The sequence below is a fragment of the Amborella trichopoda genome, chromosome 4 (assembly GCF_054954075.1).
Source record: "Amborella trichopoda isolate Santa Cruz 75 chromosome 4, AtrichopodaSantaCruz75HAP2 v2.0, whole genome shotgun sequence".
Taxonomy (NCBI): Eukaryota; Viridiplantae; Streptophyta; class Magnoliopsida; order Amborellales; family Amborellaceae; genus Amborella; species Amborella trichopoda.
The window spans coordinates 46,958,870-46,982,436 of NC_142339.1; the positions used below are offsets into that span (position 1 = coordinate 46,958,870).

Consider the following 23,567-nt stretch of genomic DNA (forward strand, 5'->3'; position numbering starts at 1 on the left):
AGAGAGAACTCGAATGTTTTTTTTTGCAAATTTTTAATGGATTTCTTTTCTAATTTTCTTGAGAAAATTTATCAAACTAACCTGTTCATGTGAATGGTGTTCAACATAGAGAAGTGTGCATAATTAGTGATCAATGTCCGATAAGTCTCCATCCTATGGCTAGCATGGGTTGTGTGCCCTTTCTCGGGGTCCATGTTGACAATAAGGTTCTTCCAATGTTGCTTATTCATCGAGTAAAATAGAGTTACATATGCGGTCCAGAAAGTAAGCATCTATCTTAAAAATGCACGCAAGTAGGTGTTCGATCTAAAAATAATAGAAATTAACGGTCCAAATGTCTTCTTTTTTGTTTTTTTTTTTTGACCAAGATCAATAATTTTATTATAATTTATGAAAAAGAGATTACATCATCAGAAACTAAAAGGCTATGAATAGAAATTTACCCTTTAACAAGGGTATCGGCAATAGCGTTAGTGTCCATGTAAACATGAGCAAATGACACCATTACATTGTCAACCAAATCCATCACCTCCAGCCACAAAGCTTGAAGTTCCCATGAGACTCTCTAGTCCTTCTTGCACCATTTGATTACATTCAAAGAATCACCTTCGATCGTGAAACTAATCCCCATATTCTTACTACTGAAAATTGTGAGACCACACAATAAGGCACTTAATTCTAAAAAATTAGCCGTTGCAGAACCAATTGGGCCGGCATATGAGAATATAACATTGCCAAAGCAGTCTCGCAAAAGACCACCTATTCCTGCCAGCCCTGGATTGCCCCAAGAACTTCCGTCAAAATTAAGCTTTAGGCTTCCTTGACATGGAGCAATCCAAATACTCCTAGGCCTTGATTTTACAGAGCCGGGAAAAATCAAATTTTGTAAATTAGCCATTACATCCACCTTGGATATTCCCCACCCTTCTCTTTTCACTGACAACCAAGACTAGATGGAAAATTTGCAGATATGAAGAATTCGATCAAAAGAGTAAACCACCCCTTCAAATGTTCTTCTATTCTTTTCTTTCCATATCTCCCAAAGAATTGTCGCAACTGTAATCTTCCAGACAACACCTCTTATCTTAGGAAGAAAATGTGCTTTCAAAGAAGTTACCAAATCTTCAATCCTTTGAGGGAGTGGCATTTGGACTCCAACCATCTCAAAAAACCAGTACCATAATCTCGCAGTGAATGAACAATGGATCAACAAATGTGGCCCAGTCTCTCCATCATTCTTGCATAAAAGGCATACATTAGGCATCATATTGTCAACAATTAGGATTTTGTCCTGCACAGCCAGCCAAATAAAGATTTGTACTTTATGTGGAATCGGCCATTTCCAAATTTCCATAATATTTGCATATGATCTCCATCTATCATGGAAGAATAAATTGTAACATGATTTCACCAAAAACACTCCATCCTTTTCAATTTCTCAAATGAGTTCATCATTCGCGCTTTGTGAAATATAAACTTTATCCAGCATCTCCATCAACTGACACCATTGAGCCAAAAGTAAAATATTCAAACAGCTATAGATTAAATGTATGTCCCAGCAAACATTATTACCCCTTATCTCTATAGCCTCATTAACAGACAAACTAGGCCTTGACACCAGTTTCAACAGATCAGGGAATATTGCCTTCAGCGGATACTCACCCAACCATTTATGATGCCAAAAGGATACCATCTTTCCACTACCAACAATCCACTGAAAATACCCCGATATCATCGATCTACAACTTAAAATGTTTCTCCACAAAGGTGAAAGCTTCTTACTCCTTCCACCACCAACCCACAAAAGTGACTTATCTAGGCCATATGTTGCAAGTAAGACCTGATACCACAACTGCTCCTTAAGATGTATACTGCGCCACCAACATTTACATAATAATGTTTGATTGAAAGTCCTAATTTTCCTGATCCCCAACCCCCTTTCTCTATTTGGTGTACAAATTCTATCGCATCTAACCAGATGATATTTCTTATTCTTTCCATATGAACCTCAAAGAAAATCCCTCATCATTTTTTCAATCTTCTTTGCAACTGATTTGGGATATGATTTAACGACATCTAGTACACCGGTAAATTTGCCAAGCAAGCACGCAACAGAGTTACCCTCCCCCTAATGACAAGTATTTAGGTTTCCATAAATCGAATTTCAATTGTACTTTCTCCAAAATCCTGTCCCAAACTTAAATGGGTAGTCGTGAATCTGAGATAGGTATGCCAAGATAAGTCACGGGAAAAGAACCCACTTTACATCCCATAATATTAGCTAGAACTTCCATAAAAGAATTATCACAATTAATACCAATCATAGAAGATTTGTCAAAATTCACCTTAAGGCTCATTGTCACCTCACAACACTCAAGGAATCTCGCAATACATTTAAATTGCGGGATATTTGCATCACAAAAAATTAAGGTGTCATCTGCATATTGCAAGTGAGAAATAATTATTGAGGAGTTTGCAATCTTAAACCCCGAAAAAAGTCCCTCATTGTCCACCTTAGTCAGCATCAAACTAAAACACTCAGCATAAATAGTAAATAGAAAGGGGGACAATGGATTACCTTGGAGTAAACCCCTTGAAGCTTGGAAGAAACCAAAGGGGCTACCTTTGAAAAGAATTGAGAAGTGATCAGAAGAAAGACATCCCTAGATCCATCTTAGCCATCTTATTCGAAAACCCATCATCTTCATAATTTCTAATAGCAACCCTCATTCTACTCTATTATATGCCTTCTCCATATCTAGCTCTATCAAAACTCCTGACTTTTCCCCCACTACTCTGGAGTGAATACACTCATGTGCAAGCAAGACACTATCTGTGATTTGTCAGTTTTTAATAAATGCCGATTGTGAACTAGAAATCAAGAGAGGTAGCACTGCCTTCAGCCTCTCAGCGAGCACTTAAATTTTTTTAATAAAACTTTTTTTTTTGTATCGTTCCAATTTTATCAGATGCCTCATAACTGGAAATAAGAATTTTAGTAATAAAACATTTAGAATTTTAGTCCAAATGTTTTCTTACTAAAATTCTTATTTCCAGTTATTAAAATTTATTTATTTATATTCATGATCGCCATGTTAGAGATTACATGTCCTTAAAAATTAAGTTTTAAAATCCATCTAAAAAATATATTTATTAATAAGCCCACATTTCTACATATGCGGTTTGGTTGCATATAAACTGGGGCCAAAAAAGAATTCACTTAAAATTACATGCATATCCAGTTTGTTCGTACATGCATTGGCACATATGTATCACCGTATCTAGGCACTCTCTTTAGTCTTCAAAGATCAAGAAAGTGAAACATCTAAAACAACTTGAACCCATGAATGGGCTAGTGCTAATAATTAGCATCGAAGCTTGACTCCCTAATCATCACCATCAAGTAAGAGTTTGCATTATGCACAACCCTAAAATTTATTTATTTTTTAACATTTTACAAACATTGATGGCATACTAAGCTAAAAAAAAAAAGGGATTGTGTACAATGAGATTATACCTTTTATATAAAGTGGTCACAATTATGTACAACCATCCAATATGAAATTTGATAGCTTGGGCGTGTCACAAAGTTCGAGAAAAAAAAGGGGATTGTGTATAATGAGATTATACCTTTTATATAAGGTGGTCACAATTATGTACAACCATCTAATATGAAATTTGATAGCTCGGGCGTGTCACAAAATTCGAAAAAATTTCTTTTGAAATTTGAGCTTGGTTAATGGAATAAATGCATCCATCTAATTTCACATCCAACGGTAAAAATTAATTGTGACTACCTTGTACCAAAGATAAATGACCTCATTATATACTTTTCCAAAAAACGGTTTTTTGTGTTTTTGCGGACCAACCTCATGGGCTATCAAATTTGGTATCCAAACCTCTATAACGATGTTAGATTCTAAAGTCAATATTATGAAGATCCTTACCCCTGCAGGAAGCATACTCAACTCCTATGAAAGCTTCAAAATAAGTTTGGCTTATAATGTGAAATTTAAAGTTTCAACCATGGTATAGATCTCATAAATCACGAAAACTTAAAAATATATAGTTCAGATAATGTATTAAAAATATCGATAAATATTATGAAGATCCTTACCTCTGCTGGAAGCATACTCAACTACCATGATGGCTTCAAAATAAGGTTTGCTTATAACGTGAAATGTGAAGTTTCAACCATGGTATGATCTCATAAATCGTGAACATTTAAAAATAGATAGTTCATATAATGTATTATGAGATGGGTACAGTTGGCATACGGATGCATCCGTAGCTGTAGAGGTAAGGTGCACCTTCAAATTTTATCATGGTTTATAATTTTGATGTAAAATGTTTTTAGGATTATCTCAAAATCTATTTTTATACCTAATTATAAAATTTTAAATTTAAAAAATGGTTAAAATCAAATATATCTATAAACATATGAAAATCTTGAAAATGGACAGTGTAGATAATATGTTGTAAAATCCATTATTTTTTAGACTTAAAATCTTTCTATTTTTGATGGTCATACATCTGAGATGATCAATCAAAGGGTTTTTCAACTTTAAAACTACTCTTTCCGATAGATTTTTGAAGTGCATCTGTGGTTCTACATTATAAGATTGCATCCTTATATAAATTTTTCCCTTATGAGATACACTTTTTAGGGTTTGAAAATTACTTTTTTCCGATCCACAAACGTCAAGATCAAAATAACCTGTTTAATATCTTTCAAATGGAATATCATTTTTCTGAGCGATTTTATTGCACCAGGCAATAAGTTCCTCAGCACGAATCAATGTATGGGGGGCTCTTTACTCTTCGTGCATGCTGATTTGATGTGGTTGGTCTAAAAAATAATGATAAAAGAATTATTTGTTAGCGTTGCTTGAACAATGCATGTGAAAGGCTTCGACAAAACTTCACAGCAAGTCTGATTAGTCAAAAATGATTTATCAGTATTTAAAAACTTGAATCGATGAAATACCATATGTCCGTGTCAAATCATTGTATCGATCATTTGGATTGATTCGAAGCAGCTATTAAAGAAGGTTGTGGTTTGTATCGGATTGCAACATTGAACGATTAAATTAAGATACTCCTCCAAATTTTACAATGAGAAGAAGGTTTGGTGTAAAAAAATTTTAGGATGGCCTCTGATAATTGAATTTTATCTCTAAGTGTAAAATTGTGAATTCCAAAAATAGATCAAATCAAGTAGATTAATTAACACATAGAAATCTCGAAAATGGACGGTCCAGATAATATATTGTAAGATGCATTATTTTTGGGATACAAATTTTTTTTTTTTATCCCTACATCTAGATATTGAGAAGATCGATTAGAGGATTTTTAAGCATTAAAACACACTTTCCCTATGGATTTTTCAGGTTTACCTTAGTTCTTAAAATAGGTTTTTTTTTTTTTTTTTTTTTATTAAAAAAGGCTTATGAGGTGGGCATTTAAAGGAGACCCAAGAAAAATCTAAGAGAAATTTTTTAAAAAATAATAATGCAGTAGAGTTCTTGGGGATTGATGCCAAGACTCACGCCTTTTTTAAAACCAGTTCAGCTCCAGCGAGCTCCCAGTTCATATCAGCTGTTCCGGATCAGGAATTCAAACGCTCATTCGCACGTTTTTCTTTCCAAATGCGGTCGGATTCTGGCTCTGACTTTGTTTGGGGCAAAAAGAAGACAAGAAAAAGGGATTTCTGAGACGCCGCATACTCAAACTGGAAGTGTGGCCCACAAGCCGCCCTAATCAAATCGAGACCGTACCGATTGTAATACGTGACCCGCTGATGTGATATGCCACGTGTACTTGGCCTTTCTTGGTTGGGTCACCACAATATTTCGGCGAAATTTTACAACTCTCAGTAGCGATGAAATGCAGCGTCTGCATGCGAACATTCAAGGCTTCTAATAAGGATGCGGTTTCTAATAATAGCAACGCTCCCTTGTTGGCATCCATCCTATTTAATTTGATTCAAATTCCAGGAGCTCTATTGTCAATCCATCAAAATACCCATTAGAAATCTGAGTATTTCACATTCATTTATAACTTCCAACTCAAGTTTGTGTTTTTTTCTTTTAAAAAAAATTATAATTTTTTTTTAGAACAAAGAGGTCACAATGACTCTATTATCTATCAAAATTCAAATACGGTAGTTCTAAGAGTTTTAGTGATTAGACTTAAAGTCCAAAAAAATTTATCAAACTTTAGAACAATTGTTTCATGCTGGGCTGGACCGCGTTTGTACAATATGCGGTCTAAAGGTATAAAGCATCCATCTTAAAGATGGATGGAAATAGGTGGTCCATCAAAAACAATTGTAAATGGGTCCAAATGTTATCTTAATATAATTATTATTTTTAATTTTCAAATTTAATTTATTTTTTCATATTCATGAAATCCATGTTAAAGATTATATATTCTCTACAAATTAAGATCGAATTATATTTAAAAATAAATTTATTGCTAAGACCGCATTTGTACATGTGCGGGCTTGGCCACATGCTAGCTTCCCAAACTTTATGACACCCCAAGCTATTTAATTTGACATTTAATGGGTACAAGTAGTTGTGAGCTTTTGTAACACATATAAATGGTCTCATAGTATATAATCCCTTCTCTCTTTTTTTCGATGCAGTTTATATAAGGCTGAGGCTTAAACAATCAAAGTAAGGTGTACCTTTAAATAGTGTCGAGAAATGTGATTTCAATACTTAAAATTTTTGTGATAGCCTTGACATTTATTTTTATCTAATTATAAAATTTAAAGAATAAAAAATAGTATAAATACAGCAGATCTTTGAAAACTTGAAAATCTTGAAAAATAACTGTCAAAAAATGCATTACAAGATGCATTATTTTCAAAACTTGAAATCATTTTTTTTCAATATCCATGCATCTTGAGGTTGAGATGATCAATTTGAAGATTTTGTAGCATCAAAACAACCTCTTGCAGTGAAAATTTTGATGTGAGCCTTAATTTGATTGTTTAGAGCCTCGCACTTGTATAAAACCTTTTCCCTTTTTTATTAACAATTTGAATTTGAATGGAACTATAAGTACGTGTTCATCTCTTGCTTGCAATTTGATAAATTTCCCAAAAGAAAATGCTGATGCCTTAATTTACGAGGGACAAGGGACAAATTGGAAACACGGAAAAAGAGAGGGCCACTCGAATTCCCATCTTCCACCGTTGCGTTAGAGAGAGGTACGTAGGTGTTTTTGTTGGGTGAGTGACTATGAAATTGGAAATGATTTCTAGCACAAAAAATTGGTGTGGTTTGTATAAAATATGAATTCTAAATAAATAAAATAAAATACACTTCTAAATCTTGCTAAAAGATGTAGTTCAAGTGTCGAAAATCCTTATGTTTGCTTAAAAATCTATTTTCATGCTTGATCATGCTTCAAAAATTGTGTAGATTGAATAAATACTCACAAAAATTGAAAATAGATTGTCCAGATGATGTGTTCTATATCTCAAAATCAAGATATTAATTATTAAATTTGTTGTCATCAAAATGACCTAAGTTGTTTCACTTTATTTGATGTAACTGCATACATAAGTTTATCTATTTGAAAATCAGTAGGCTTGACAGATTTCAAAGAGAACTTCGGATTTCGAGAATAAGAAATTTAATAAAATTTGGATTTTCAAAATCCAAAGTTTTTTTCAAAATACTTTTAATTCTCAAATCCAAAGTTATCTTCAGAAAACTTTGGATTCTTGAAATCTAAAGTTCTCTTTACAAAGCTTGGCTTATAGTAAACCTTAAACCATTATCCCATTGTAGTATTACAAAATGCTAAACTTCAAAAGTCAAAATCCGAAAGAGGGATAGCAGTGTTATTTTTTTAAAAAAAAAGATAAAAAATTAGATATGAAGAATTTTGCCGAAATATTCATCATAATCTCAGTTCGACGTGAGAGCTCGAAGTCAAGCAATTGAGTGGGCCCAGCTTTAACCACTGTCGTCGTGAGATGAGGAAAGAGCCCCGGCTAACACCATCAATCTCTCTTTTACCCTCTCATATTTCAGACCTTTTCGTAAATTTTTGTTCAGGATGGTCAAATTATTGCACCTTTTTGTTAGACCAGAAGCAACAATCATAGTTTATCTTCATTTAATAAAATATTTTGAGTTTATATTTTTAAGTTGATTGGACGCTAATGAGATTTTGAAGGTATTTGAGTCAAGTGCGCCTATAATATATATTTAAAAAAGATCTCGTTAAAAAATTAATTGATCAAGTTGCTATTAAAATATTTAAAAATGTATTTTCCCATATATTTTTTATAATTTATTTGCTATATGTTTTTAGGGGAGCAGAAGGGTGGATATGCTCAAAGTTTCAAAGTAATCTAAATTATAAAATTTAAAATAAATATTTTTATAAAATTCTTATAAATATCTTTTACATTTCACTGAATTCAAAAAAGTAAAAAATTATATAAGGCTTCAACCTTAAAAGTGAGGCCCACGTCATAAACCTCCAATGCTAAAATGCCTACCAATTGATCATTTCCATTCCGAGACGTTGGATATGAGAAAAAGAAATAAAAAATTAAAAAGGTTTCAAGTATTAAAAATAATGCCTCTTTCAACATATTATCTGGCCCATTCAGTTTAAGCTTTTTAAGAATGGGAAAAAGTTTATATAAAGTTGCAACATTAAATTGTAGAATTAAGGTGCAATTAAAAAGTCCATGCTCTAAAGTTGAAAAACCTTTTAATTGATCATCTCAACATTGAGATTTATTAATATGAAAATATAAAGATTTTAAGTTCCAAAAATAGTTCTTGTATTTAGACTGTATATTTTTTAGATTTTCATGTGTTTATAGATCTATTTGACTTGAACTATTTTTGAAGTATAAAATTTTATAATTTGATATGAAAATAGATTCTCATACTAGCTCGATAAATTTTGATACCAAATTACATCATATAATAAAATTTGGTGCGGCACTTCGATTATTTATGTTTGTAACCTTAGCAAACCACACTCTTTTATGTATTTACAAATTTGTTCGACTTGTACCAATTTTTAAGCATTAAATTTCTTAATTAGTAGTGAAATGGATTTTGAGGCCATCAAAACATTTTCTAATACAAAACCTATATTTTCCAATAAAGATTAGAGGTGCCTTACTTTAATAATTTAATTTGGACACCATATACAGTAGAAGTTGTCCTCAATATTCCATCCTTTACGCAAAGGACATTTCTGTCAATTTTCCGCCACCCAAGTTGTTTGCCTTGGACCACAAGAAATTGATGGTCATGACATAAAGAGGACACTCCGATTGTTTATTATTTTGTCCTCAAACACCACCCTATCATTTGTGTTTTTTTTTATTTTTTTTCGAAATGTATACAATTATACTATTTACTTTTGATTTAAGGATAAGACAATCATCATTAAACTTTAAATTTAAAATCTAGTGGTTGAGGATGGATTATTATCGATGCACAAAATCAAAAAGAAAATTTTTGAAATGTTGCTCGGCACTTTCATCTATTAGATTTCACATTCATTATGACATTCTTGTATTAAAATATAAGGAAAAAGTTTTATATAAAACCGATGCTCTAAACAATCAAAATAGAGCGAAGTTGTTTTGATGTCCAAATATCTTCAAATTGATCATCTCGACATCAAGATACATGTACATGAGAAAAAGAAAATAGATTCAAGTTTTGGAAATAGTGCATCTTCTAAAGCAATTTTTGACAGTCAATTTTTAAGATTTTCAAGTTTTTATAGATCTCGATCTGTAATATTTTTAAAATTTTTATAATTAATGATGAAAATATATTTGAAAGCTATCACATCAAATTTCAATATTGAAACTACATTTTTGGACGGGCACTTTACTTTGAATGTCTAGAGCCTCGGAGCTATACAAACCGAGCCAAAAAATAAATAGTCAGGTACTATAGAATCATGTGTTTTTTTTCTCGCCAACAAAAAGCTTTCCTCACGCACGAACACCGAGGGCATTTCCGTCATTACTGTGAAAAACCCGCTCCAGGTTACCGGCTCCTCAGCTGACAAACCGGACAAATGACCAAAACGCCCCTCCAGTGTTGCGCCCCCCTCCCTCGTGGCCACCGCCACCTCGCGCCACCTGTTGGCCGCGCTCCCCCATCACATGCATCCCATGAGCGACCGGTGCCCAGCCCCGCCTATTAACGTGAACCCTCCCTTCACCACCACGACGCACCACCGTCGCCCGTCGCCATGGCCACGCACCCCGACGACTCCAAGGCCCTGGTGCCCTTCACGCCATGGCGTCCGCCTCCAACCCCCAGCGCCACCGGACTGGCCACGTGCGCCTCCGCTCAGCCCCGGGCACGCCCCCTGAAGGAGGAGCTCTGGCCGAACACGGCGATCGACGCGCTGCTCGATCGCTTCGAGGAATACTGCTTCAACAGGCCGCAGGCCCAGTTGGGCAAGAAGCACTGGGATCGCATCGCCATGGAGGTTAACCGCATGTGCAGGACCGAGTACACGGGCATGCAGTGCAAATACAAGTGGCACCGCCTGAAGAAGACCTACGCCAAGGAGAAGCAGCGGGCGGGCCGCTCAAAGTGGGCCTTCTTCCCGCACGTTGAGTTGCTCGTCAACAAATCGTCGAGGGCTCACATGGGCGAGCCCAATGGGGACCCGGACGAGCACACCCCAGCGAGCCCACGGGTCCCCAAGACCGAGCCCGATGGGCCCGGTTTCGAGGGTGGTGGTAAGAGGAGGAGGGGCGTGGCTAGGGTTTTGGGGCAGGCGGTAGAGAAGGGCATCGGACGGGTGGCGGAGGTCGTGGGCGACTTAGAGAGGAAACGGACGGACGAGATGAGAAGGATTCTTGATGCGCAGTTACAAGTGGTCACGGCTATGTTTCAGGGCTTGAAGGAGGTACGTGTATCGTAGGTTTGTTAGCGTATGATACTGCGTGTTTGTTGTCTTCTTTCTTGTATCGATGCTCTGCGCGTGTATGGATTATGTATTTCTATGTTTTGTGTTTGGTTGTTTTTTTCCATGGCACTTATAAGTTATGGGTGGGTTATTTTTTTATTGTTTATTATTGTTTTTGGAGCTCTTTGTTGTTTTAGTTATTGTTTAGAGCTTTCTGACTTTTCTATTGCTGGTTTGTTCTTTTTTTATGTGTTTGTTAGCTGAGGATGCTTTCTTGTTGATTTCTTGAAGATTTCTAGTTCTTTACTTCTGTAGTTTATGTTGGTTCTCAGTTTTCCTTTTCCTTTTTTCTTTCTTTTTTTTTTTTTTTAATTTTTTCTATTTTTTAATTTTTTTTAACCTTTAGTCTTGGGTAAATTTTGTTAGTAGCTTTTACTGTTTTATTTTAGGGTTTTATGTTTTACTGGTTTCGAGCTTTTCTTTCTTCTTGTTGATGTATTGGAGGTGTGGCTTGCATAAGGTTGCTAACCTTAAACAATAAAATTAAGGGGCAGCTCCAAACTTTGTCATGAGACGCAATTTTGTTATTGAAAATTCTTAGGATGGTGCAGGAATTATTTTTATCTCCAACTATAAGATTTTAAAGTCTAAAAATGTGCTATTTCAAATCAAGCAAATCTATAAACATATGAAAATCTTGAAAGTGGATGTCCTAGATAATGTGTTGCAAGATGTGCTATTTTGAGGACTTGAAATCACTCTGTATCGTTACATCTCGATGTCAAGATGATCAATTAGATATTTTCCAACATCAAAACAACCTTTTTTAAAGGATTTTAGATGTGCATCTTAATTCTCGAAGAGTTTCTCCTTTCTCAACTACAATATTTCTTGCTGCTAAACACTTGTAACCTTTTCTCCTGTATAATGATTTCACTTTATAAATATTTTTCTTTTTTATTGTTGATTATTTGAGTGTTTGTTTTGCAGGCTACTGATGGGGTTATTGTAACAGCTAATTTGAATCATGCTATGAAAGATCGGTTTCTTGAGAGTCTTAATTGCAATACTCTTGCTTATTTTTTAGCATTTTTAACCTTTTTTTTGCATAATGATTATTTAATGTTTTTTCCTTTTATTATTGATTAGTTGAGTGGTGGTGTTGCAGGTTAGAGAAGGGGCTAGTTTAGCACCTAGTTTGAACCATGCTATGAAAGATTGGGGTTTGAACCCACCTCAGAATGATTTATGCATGGGGAAGCTTTATCCTCCCATCAATTTTGGTATGGTGGATAAGCGGGTCTATAGGTCAGGGTTCCCAAATTGCCGGAATTTTGCCTTCCTTGAGACCCTTCATCTCAATTCCATTATGTGAGTTTGTTCTTCTTGGCTAGTCTCTTGATCTGTCACCATTTTTTGATATTCTTTTGGTCTGTCAAATGGTTTGGACTTTGACAATATTCCTATTTTTGTTTAGTTTACTATTTAAAAATATATTGGCTTTCTGGGTGCCAATTATCTAGTTTTTTAAATCATGAAGGACAATAGATATGTTTTGGAATGGAATGAGATTGCTATATGTTTTGCTTTGAGGAGGTTGAAATCTGAATTATTTCCAATTTCTGCATATTGATTTGGGTTAGATATAATTGGTAATTTTCGACGAAATTAACATTCTTCGCCATTTGTGGTTCACTTTTATTCTCATCACCACTTTCTTTCATTTCTTTTCTCTTTCTAATTTCTCTTTTGCCTGTATCAACTGCCACTGTTATGCATTTATCAGTTGTCTCTGCTCAGAGCCATACCCGGAAGCTAGCATAGAGTTTCTTTCAGCTCATGGCATCCGTCTCTTCCATATTGCTTCAGATTTCAAGGTAAATTTAATATGTTTCTCTGGGTAACTTTTATTTTTTGATTGTTTGAAATGATATTCAATAGATTCTTGCATGTAGTGTGCATTTAATAACCTAGTTTGTTGTTTAAATTTGCCACATAGATAGTCTTCAATGATATTTTTAAGGGTGAGGTTTGTATAAGGTGTCAACATTATACTATTGAAGTAAGGTGCACCTCAAAACTATGCCGAAAATGCAGTTTCGGTACCGCAAAGCCTTGCAATGATATGAAATCTATTATTGCCCCTAATTATGAAATTTAAAGTTCCAGAGATGGTGACAAGCAAGCATATCTATATACATTTGAAAATAGATAGTTCAGATAATGTGTTAGAGGATTAACTATTTTTAGGACTGGAAATCCCCTTTTTTTCTTGTCTATGAATCTTGAGGTCGAGATGATCGATTTGAGGTTTTTCGAGCAGAAAAACAACCTTCTCCGGTGGGCTTTTTAGGTCCATTTTACTCATACAGTATAAGGTTGATCCCTTATATAAACTTTTTCCTATTTTTAAATTTGTGAAGGCTACTTGCATAGGCTTTGTGCTGAAATCCCTGTTGCTACTATTGTTGGTTGTTATCTGAGCTCCAAGATATATCAGTTTTAGTTAAATTTCCTGCCAGTTTCTTGAATATTGGTTCATGGCAGTCATGAAGCAAGATTCCGGTATGGATAACGTTGGATTACATTTTCATCCTTTGATAATCATGGAATGGTTGGTACTAGTTGGAACTATCTTGCATGGCCTAGCAAATATGAGTATGGTTTTGAATATGCTATATGCTCAATTGTCATCATTTGAAATGCATATCTATCCTTCTTCAACGTTTGTGCTATCATTGTTCATTACTGTCTCGCAAGATCTTCGATATCACAATGTCAGTGTGCTTGAGATCTTTGTTCTATTTCGTATGTTGGGCTTCCAGCATATTGTGACACCTCGAATCTATTGTAGACTGATTGGAAAACTCGAATCTACTGGCAAAAATATGGGAAAAGAAGATTCTCATTATTTTCAGTGTCAGATTCTCATGGCCTAATCTCGCCAGACCTCCTTAGGTTCATTCATAGGCTTACTGGACTTGCTTTTTGGCATATTCAGCCACTATAATCTCTACCTGCCATTGAATATGCCCAGTGTTGAAGATCTCGGCAAGTCCAACTTGGACTCACCCAAGTCAATTGGGCTCGGCAGCCTGCAACCCGCAAATCATATTGGTGGGTCTTATTGCCTTATTCTCCCAAGTCACTGTAGTAACTTGTGAGTTGTTAGAACTGAGAAACTAGGTGAGTTTGTGACAAATCAGGGCTAACTGAGTCTGATTATAACAAGAAGGGTGGAGGAGGCAAAAACCAAACCCCCTTTTCTCATCTTTCCTCAACCAGGCATCGTTTTCATTTAAAAGATAGGTATTAGGTTTGTTGTTGCATCCTCTATCTATTTGAAGTTCAGATTCAAGAGAAAAACAAAAATTTGTCTAATGTGTAAGATCGTGATTTTCAAACTATGGTTTGGCTGAAGTTTGAAAACTTGCAATTTTTTTGTGACCCTAAGTTAATCTTGGTTGAAATAAAACATATTTAGAAAGGGAGAGAATATAATGAATTCATCGATATAATTATAATATTATTCATCAATAGTAATTAAAATTAACAAGATAATTAATAATTATTACTTATTATAAATATAATTGCTGTAAGTAATTAATAATATCGATTTTATATTAGATGTTAATCATTGAAACATATTGGATCTTGGAATAACATTTTCAATAAAACTTGATCTCAGAAAGGGAGAGAATATAGTGAATTCATCTCAATATTTGAGAAGAGAGGAAAACGAGTTAAATATATTATCTAGAACCTAGTTATTCACCGACAATAAAAATTAACCCAAATATAACATTCAATTAATAGTTGAATATAGATAATTAAAATTGAGATTAATTATTATTTTCATGAGGGTAATTGTCAAATACCCATAAGAGATGAAGTATCTAATATTTTGCCAAATCAAGACTGTGCTTTTTATGGGTATTTTGAAATTTAATAAAAAAGATATGGGTATAGTCTAAAGTGTTAAATTGTTCTTCTCTTGTGGATAGTTTGATAAATTTCACTTTTCATAAACAAGTGGCTAAGACATAATCATATGTTACAAGTTAAAATAAAAATAATTTAAATCATCATTATCATCCAATCTTTATCTCAATTATTTGGGGTTAGCTACATGAATCATGTTCCTCCATTCTTCATGACATTGCCAAAAGAGAGAGAGAGAGAGAGAGAGAGAGAGAGAAAGAATGAGGGAAATAGAATGATTGACAAGAGAAGAGACGTTTCTCTTCATAAGAGCGTATAGAGAAAGAGAGATAAAGAGGTAGCATGTATGGTTTCCCTAAATGAGGAAAAATATAGAAGGGAAAGGTTTCTATACTTTCCCTACAGCATAGAAGATCTATTCTTCCCCTACCATCCAGCCGTCCAATTTTGATCTTAGATTAGACGTCTCAAAGTATTTTATTTGTAGTTTTTTTTATACAAATTTTATGAATATAAAATTTGGTATGTACAATCTTGTCATTGGGGCGCACCTATAAAAATATTAAAAATAATTTTTCAATAAAATATAATGACCAAAATACCCCTTAAAACTTTCAGGGGTATTTTGGTCATCTTATTTTATTGAAAATATATTTTTTATAGTTTTCACTAGTGCGTTTAATAAATGATTGGACGTCCAAATTTTGGTTTCAAAATAGTTTATAGAAAAAAAATTAAATATAAAATAGTGTAGAGACGTGACATTGTGATTGAGGCAATCTTAGCCCTCTATTCAGAATGGACGGTTGGATAAAGGGAAGTATATAAGTTTTATGCTGTAGGGGAAGCATAGAAAGCTTGCCCAATATAGAAATGGTATACATGTATCTCTCTTTGAGTAACTCCCCCAAATAAGAAGGAACCCAAATGATTTCCAATAATTAATGATAGGGAGAGGGACCAAAGTAGGAAAAGATAGGAAGATGGACCAAAATAAGAATAGAGAGAAACCCATGGGTGAAGTCTTTGGATAATATACCAAAATAGAAAAGAGAATTCAAATGTTTCCAATTGAGAGATGGAGAAACTGGCCAATATGGGAGAAGAGAGAAATTTATTAATGAAGGCTTTTAAGAGAATTAACATGAGAGATCTCAATAAACACAGAAACACGTGCCAAAATAAGTAGAGAGAGAAACCCATTGATGAAGGTTTTTAAGAAAACTTAAATCAAATGCATGATAAGGGGCATTTTTAAAAATATGAGGATGAAATGGGAAGAAACAAGAAAATAGGACAGATCTGGAAAATAAAAACACATGTATCGAGAGAATAAGCAAGTTCCTTCTCTCGCATAATATATAAAATAGATAAATCAAAGTTTCATTAATTTTCATTTTGTGTACAGCAATAACAATAATGCATACTTCCACTATGGATAGTTCTCTAAACCATGTTTTTGGGGTCTTTTAGATTTTTCTGCGACATGGTTGACAGCGGCACCTTGGATGCATTTTCTTTTGTTTTTAGGTACTGGTGAATATTGAAATTGCTCCTCTTTTGTCAGTGGGATACAAAACTGCTTTTTTCCATTTTTGCCCCGCTTTCATACGGTTTTATATATTACCTAATGCGTGACAGACCCAAAGCATAGTCAGCTTCCAACCTTACCTATCCTACCCAATTTTTAATTATGAATATCAAACATATAGAAGTTGATTATTAGTTCTTAGAAAGGTATATTTTTGTGACATTCCCCTTATTATGCTCTAAATTTCATCCGTGATTGGGGAACAGCTCTTCCTGTCATAGGCCTGAGATCAAGTTTAACTTATCTGTCCTTTCTTTGTTCCCACATGCGCCCGCCCCCATTTGGGAAGCATAAACAAACTATGTTAGTACTGTAATGCTATATGCATGGTTTCCTTTTCTTGATATATATATGTTGCTGTATTTTGAGGAATACTTTGGTTTTTTATCCAATGCTTTTTGAAATTTGTACAATGACTTTTTAATGAACAATGACTCATAGAAACGCCATCTACTCTCTCAATGAGATTTTTAGGACCTAATGATCGGGGCTAGGCGTTAAGCATAAAAGTAGACAGACCATATGCAGCTCTCTTTACATTATTAAAGAAAATGATAAAAGCAAACAAACAAAATCTTTATCTTGACCAGAACAAATGGAGAGCCTTGGGGTACTCTTGATAGGTATGATCTTTGTGCTTCATAATATTTAGTTCTTGTGATTAGGAATTACAAGATATTGAAAATGGAAAGTATTGTTTTATGGTATTGATTTATGAAATGCCAATGTTTACATCTTATGCTTCTTCTAGATCAAATTTTGTTTTTCAGTTTGTTTATTATATGTTGTATGTAAATTGTGTGAAATTTCAACTGTAGTTTTAGGAGCTGGAGCAGGTACATGAGTGGGAGCTTGAGATCGACCAATGATTGAAACTCTGTACCTTGGATTCACCTGAGATATATATATATATATATAGAAAAACACTACAAAACGCCTATAGGTGAAGTTCTACAGTACTTCACCTACGGCTTTATCACCATTCAAAGTTTATCACACGGTCACAGATGTCTGATAGTGTTTGAATTTTAATATTTTTTTTATAAATCATAATGATCTGAAATTTTGTAGCTTTGTGCGCCTTAGTGAGATGCACATGAATAAAATATAGAACAAATAATTTGAATGATAAAAATTATGCAAAATACCCCTATAAAGCTTTAGGGTTAATTTTGTCATTTTATTTTATATCTATTATCTTTTTAATATTTTATTTTGGTGCGACTTAGTCATATGTACACACGCCCCAAATTTTAGACAAATCTGATTAGTACAAGTTGTGACTGTGTGATGAACTTTGGACGGTGATGAGGTGTCGGGGAAGTACTGTTGAACTTCACCTATAGGCATGTTGTAGATGCTTATATATATATATATATATATATATATATATATATATATATATATATAAATATATAAATATAAATATATATGTATATATATATTTATATTTATATATATATATATTTATATTTATATATATATATATATTTATATTTATATATTTATATATATGTATATATAGTAGGTGTCTCTGAAGACACACACGCACACACATATATAGTGGGTGTCTCCGAAGACACACGCACACGCACGCAATGTGAACTAAATGTAGACATCTCCAGAATCCCTACTCCCTACAATGAGCTGGATGAGACAAGTGATTCAATATACAATTTTTAGCTTTACTTACAAACATGCATAATGAAAACTCTATGGCCTGAAAGTCTCACAAACAATTGAGAAATATGAGATTGGAGGGCTCAATGTGAACTAAATGTAGACATCTCCATAATCCCTACAATGAACTGGATGAGACAAGTGATTCAATATAGTGCGGTTCTGGGAGCCTCCTTGGTTCTAGTCAACTGAAGCAATTTCAGTTCAGTTTGCTAGTTTTCAACCACTTGTACAAACCACGACCATGGAAATAGGAAACAAAAATCATCAGTAGGTAGTCGTTTGCTAAAAAATTGTTAGAAATAAAAAAACACAAAATCATAGAAGTCGGATTTAAAGTTAAAAATATTTGAAAGTTTTCTTAGGATTAATATCCCTTTAGACCATGATTGCACCCCACTTTCAGTGGGGTTGTGATCTCCAAACATTGTCATCATCATCCAAGCTTTATCCCAACTATTTAGGGTGGGCTACACAAATCCTGTTCCACCATTCCACTTTATCAAGGGTCATATGCTAAGTCACCATATCTCTTCTCACTACTTATGTCCATGTCTTTTTGGACCTTCCCTTACCCTTTCAGAGTCTTCCGTTTGAACTAAATCGCTCCTCCTAACTGTTGTTCTAAGCCAACACTACACATGTCTAGACCCAGACCACATAAGTCTACTCTCCTCTATCTTATTGCCTATTGGAGCTACTTCTGAGGTCCCTCATATGTATTTATTCTTAATTCTATCCTTTGTTGTCTTGCCACTGATCTATTTCAATATCCTCATCTTAGCTACGCTTATTCGATGGATATATTGTTTTTTGACCGCTCAACATTCAGTCTCATAAAACATGGCTGCTCTTACAGCTCTCCTATAGAACTTCTTTTTTAGTTTTATTGGTACGGGACGGTCACATGAGACTTCGGAAGTACATCTACTTCGTTCGCCCAACTCTAATCTATGCGCGACATCTTCCTCAAATCTCTCTATTCTTATGGAATATCAATCCAAGATATCAAAAATAATCTCTTTTACGCACTCCTTGGCCATCATGTTAACTAATTGTTTTTTCTCATATTATTACTAAACTTGCAATCCAGATATTTTATCTTAGTCTGGTGAATTTTAAAATCTTTAGATTCTAAAGCATCGCTCAAAAGTTCTAACTTTGTATTGACGATGTCTATAGTGTCATCAATCAAAGTTATGTCATCCATAAACAACGGTCACAATCCCCAATTAAGATCCTTTTTAGTCACGGAACGAGATCTTTATAAGAAAGGGATCTAGCTCCCTTGATGGGGGGAGTGAGCCCCGCTCGGGCTCTGGCTTCAGGATTGCCGGAGTGAGATTTCAAGGGAGATAGTACTCCTTAACCAAACTCCTAGCGTCTATTACATCAACCAAATTGTATGGGCCTTAGAAATTATGGGTAGAAATGTCACTGATACAAATGATTAAATGTTAAAAACAAGTTTTATGTTATCTTCATAAATAAAGTGTTACAAAATGCATAATTGTAATTAATTCAAAATTGAAAATTCACAAACCTTTAGTAACACAATTCTTTTACAATAATGCTGATCCTTTCTATCTTTTGTCCCTAGGGCCCTATGCTGTTATTGCCTGACACGGTGAGGGAGGCACTGAGGGTTTTGCTGGGCAAGTTCATCTCTTGGATTTCTCATAATACTCTCTTTCTCTCTCTCTCTCTCTCTCTCCACCACTGCACTTTTTATACGCTAACTACTCGTGTTGCGCTTGGAATGCTTTTGCAGATTCTAGAAATCATCCAATATTGATCCATTGTAAAAAAGGGAAGGTGCGTAAGTAAATCTATAATAATAGTTTCTTAAGAAACCACTAGCCCAATGTTCTTGGTTTCAAATCCCTTGCTTGAAAAATTTACCTGACTGTAAAAGTAAAATGGTAATTTGTATGCAGAGGCAGACGAGCTGCTTGGTGGGTTGTCTTCGCAGGGTGCAAAATTGGTGCTTCTCTTCTGTGTTTGAGGAATATGAGAGGTATGCAGGAGGAAAGAATCATGTTAGCGATTTACAATTTATCGAGCAATTTGATGTGTCAAATGCAAGAGAATATTGTTTCAGTCAGCTTCCTGTTACTTGAGATAAGAAATTGGAGTTTGAGAGTAGTCTAACGTAGTGAGAGAAGCACAAAAGGGGTTGTTCCCATTTTGATGTATATACATAGCTGTAGATGGTGTTAAGAAAGGCATGAAATTATGGACCTTTTTGTTGATATATCATACGTAACCTTTTCTTCGAGAAGTATCTTCATTGCTCCTGGATGCTGACTGTCACAACCACGATATTGACCCCGCTTCCTTTGCGATGTTCGCCGTGTTTGCTGAAAATGCTTACTGCCCGTTTCATTTTCTTTTGTTTTTCTTCGGACCCAAAAACCCAATAGTTGCAATTTGCAAGGGCTTAGCCCTCTCAGCTTTGCCCCCATTTGGATGTCCAGTTAGTTATATCCACGGGATATCTTTAGTTGCCTTATATGTCCAATTGTGAGAAACCAGTCTTTAATGGTTATAAACTTATAATCAAGTGGTAGGGTAACCACTTTTTTGGTGTTCGTGATGAAAGAGGTTTGCCGTCTTATACCCATTAAAGGAGCAAAATGTTGATGAGAATGCCAATAAGCAGGGTTCTAAAAGTTTAATATTGTTGTGAATAGTAGCACGCCAACCTAGCGCGCAACCCATTCAGGTGCAAATATTAGGGGGAGATCTAATGCTGCAGCCATAAAAAGGGGTGCATCTGAATGGGCCTTAGTGTTTAGCTCATGAGCTGTAGCCCTATGGCTTTCTGTTCAAATAATTAAACACTCATGAGCACCAGAAGCTTTGTTGGCCTCTGGGCTTATCTCGACTACTATGCCTTTGTTTTGCTGCATTTTTTTTATTTTTTTTGATAGGAAGGGAATGACTCCTAATTTTGTGAGTTATGCATGCATGTCATCCGTGTTATGCATGCATGTCATCTAAGTTGTCTCAATAACTTCTTTGCATGCATTAAGGATGTGGGAAAGGTTATTCAATTAGGTAGAAAAGGAAAAAGTTTATATAAGATTGCAATCTTATATACTAAAGTAAGGTGCATCTCAAGAATCTAATATAAAAGTGAATTATGAAGTTGCAAAACTTTCCAATTAATTATCTCGATCTTAAGATATATAGATATAAAGAAAAAATAATTCAAGTCTTAAAATTAGTGTATCTTGTGACAAGATATTGTACCGTCTATTTTTAAGATTAAGATGAGAAAGTGTTTATAAATTTGTTTGATTTACATTGTTTTTGAAATTTATAAAATCATAATTAGAGTTGAACATGGATTTTGAAGTTAGGTTTGCAACATCTGAACTATATGTTCAGGCAAAATTTAGAGGTACATCTTATTTGTGTGGTATAAGGTGTACACCTTACACAAACTTCACCGGTGGAAAAAGGGTGATGGGGGTTATATTTATCACTTGTACACATGCATATGAGGAGAGTGGGTGGCACACGAGGTGGGAAATTTACTCAGGAACGGATAGAAGGGAAAGATTGAGCTTTTTTCCTGTCATCCCTTTCTGAAATATCCTTGGCTTCTTGTTGCTGATCTCCTCAGTTCTTAATCAAAGGACAAGGAATTCCAAGGCTCCTTGTACCTTAAATGTATTGCTAATGAAAATATAAGGAAAAATATATCAAGATACAACCCACTTTTTAACTATTTAGTTCTACCATTCCAACTCAAAATAATGTATATTTTAATGAGCATTTTGAAATTAAATCAAAATAGTTGGGTAAAATGTTAATTCATTAGTACCTTGGGTGCAATTTGACAAACTTCCCGAAAAACATAAGGAAAATTGTGCAAATAGACTCTACGGCATAATGTTTATTGGGTGTGGTTTCTATAAGGTTGGAACTTTAAGCAATCCAATTAAGGTGCACCTCTAAATTTTATCATAATATATAATTTGGGAGTAAAAAAATATCTGAAAATCTATTTTCATATCTAATTATACAATTTTAAATTTCAAAAATGGGTAAAATAAAGTGGATCTATAAACATACGAAAAGATTGAAAATTGACTATCTAGATAATGTGGTGCAATATGCATTATTTTTGGAACTTAAAATCTTTTTTGTTTTTCATATTCATTAATTTCAATGTCTAGATGATCAATTAAAGGGTTTTTCAATATTAAAACAATATTTTTTGATGGACTTTGGAGGTGCATATGTAATTCTACATTTTAAGGTTGCAACCTTATATAAACTTTTTCTATTTTGATCTTTTTTTGTGTTTTGACTACGGGCAATACTGCCCTAATAGACGGCATTAAATATTTGTTTTAGGTGTTTGCTTTGGAGTCATCCGTCAGTGACAGTTTCAATTGCAGTCATTCCACCAAAACTGAAGGGGCTTAAGGATTCAGTTGCAAGGTTTTCCATACCGTGTCAGATGTTACGATTGAGAACGTTGGAAAATAATGGGGTGAAATAGAGATAAAAATTAGTACAAATATTTTTTTAAAAAAGTTATAAACTTCCTTGTTTATGTTCGAAAATAGTGGGGTGAAATAGAGATAAAAATTAGTACAAATTTTTAAAAAATAAAGTTATAAACTTTCTTGTTTTTGGGAATGCAGGAGCGCTACCTCAATACGATATTTGTCCCCGTTCGATATTGTATTTGGTGTGCATAAGAAAGGGAATTCGTCATCAAGATACCCTTCGATACTGTATTTGCTGTGCATAAAAATGGCAATTCGTCATCAGGGTACCCAGAGATCATTTCAGTTTTAAGGGGACCCGACCAATTCCAGAATCGCTATTAATGTTTCTTGATCTAGATCGGGCAATTTTGATTTAGATCGTTGAATTTTCAAACCTTGATATTTAGCATTAATCATCTTTCTTGTAAGGGAAAATTACCTAATATCCATTATATTTTTTGTTATTATGAAAATACTTGAAACTTTATGTTATTATGCGGATGTCGGTTTTTTCACATTGATAACACTTTTTTTTTTAAAAAAAAGACAAAATTACCCATTTTTTTGTTTTTGAAAAACCCAGATTCTTTTAATTCCAGTTTTTGAATAACCAATTTTGTTTTTTAATTTTTTGATTTCTCTCTACCCTTCATCCCACAGTTTTTGGGTGCTGATCTTTATGGTGACGTTCAAGGATGCCGATGCTGCCATGAGGGCATGCGTCGATCCTTCACTGGTGATCGACGACAGCAGGACGAACTACAACCTTGCATTGATGGGCATCACTCAATCTCGACCGTCCACCCCCAACACGGTTTTTTACCTCTTTTTGCACCCCCTCTCTCTCTCCTTCGAATTGATATGTTTATCCATTCCTCTGTATACATTACATTGGGTGGTTTTCTGCAATGAAGCACAGT

The 23,567-nt window shown here is 34.4% G+C and overlaps 1 protein-coding gene across 3 annotated transcripts; it reads left to right on the plus strand.

Annotated features, from left to right (window-relative positions):
• The first annotated feature begins 9,881 nt into the window (after positions 1–9,881).
• On the plus strand, positions 9,882–20,415 carry LOC18995747 (inositol diphosphatase DSP1). Of its 3 annotated transcripts, none has more exons than XM_020668626.2 (6): positions 9,882–10,926; positions 12,095–12,297; positions 12,713–12,803; positions 19,740–19,794; positions 19,911–19,954; positions 20,077–20,415. In XM_020668626.2, exons 1-6 carry the CDS (start codon positions 10,258–10,260, stop codon positions 20,257–20,259), a joined length of 1,245 nt encoding a protein of 414 aa, XP_020524285.2. In that variant the 5' UTR covers positions 9,882–10,257; the 3' UTR covers positions 20,260–20,415. The 3 variants fall into 3 exon arrangements, 2 of the variants coding, with proteins under 2 accessions (XP_020524285.2, XP_088721479.1); XM_088865353.1 differs by having other exon boundaries at positions 9,958–10,926; positions 11,917–12,297; XR_016054561.1 differs by lacking the exons at positions 19,911–19,954; positions 20,077–20,415 and having other exon boundaries at positions 9,949–10,926; positions 11,917–12,297.
• The last annotated feature ends 3,152 nt before the right edge of the window (positions 20,416–23,567 follow it).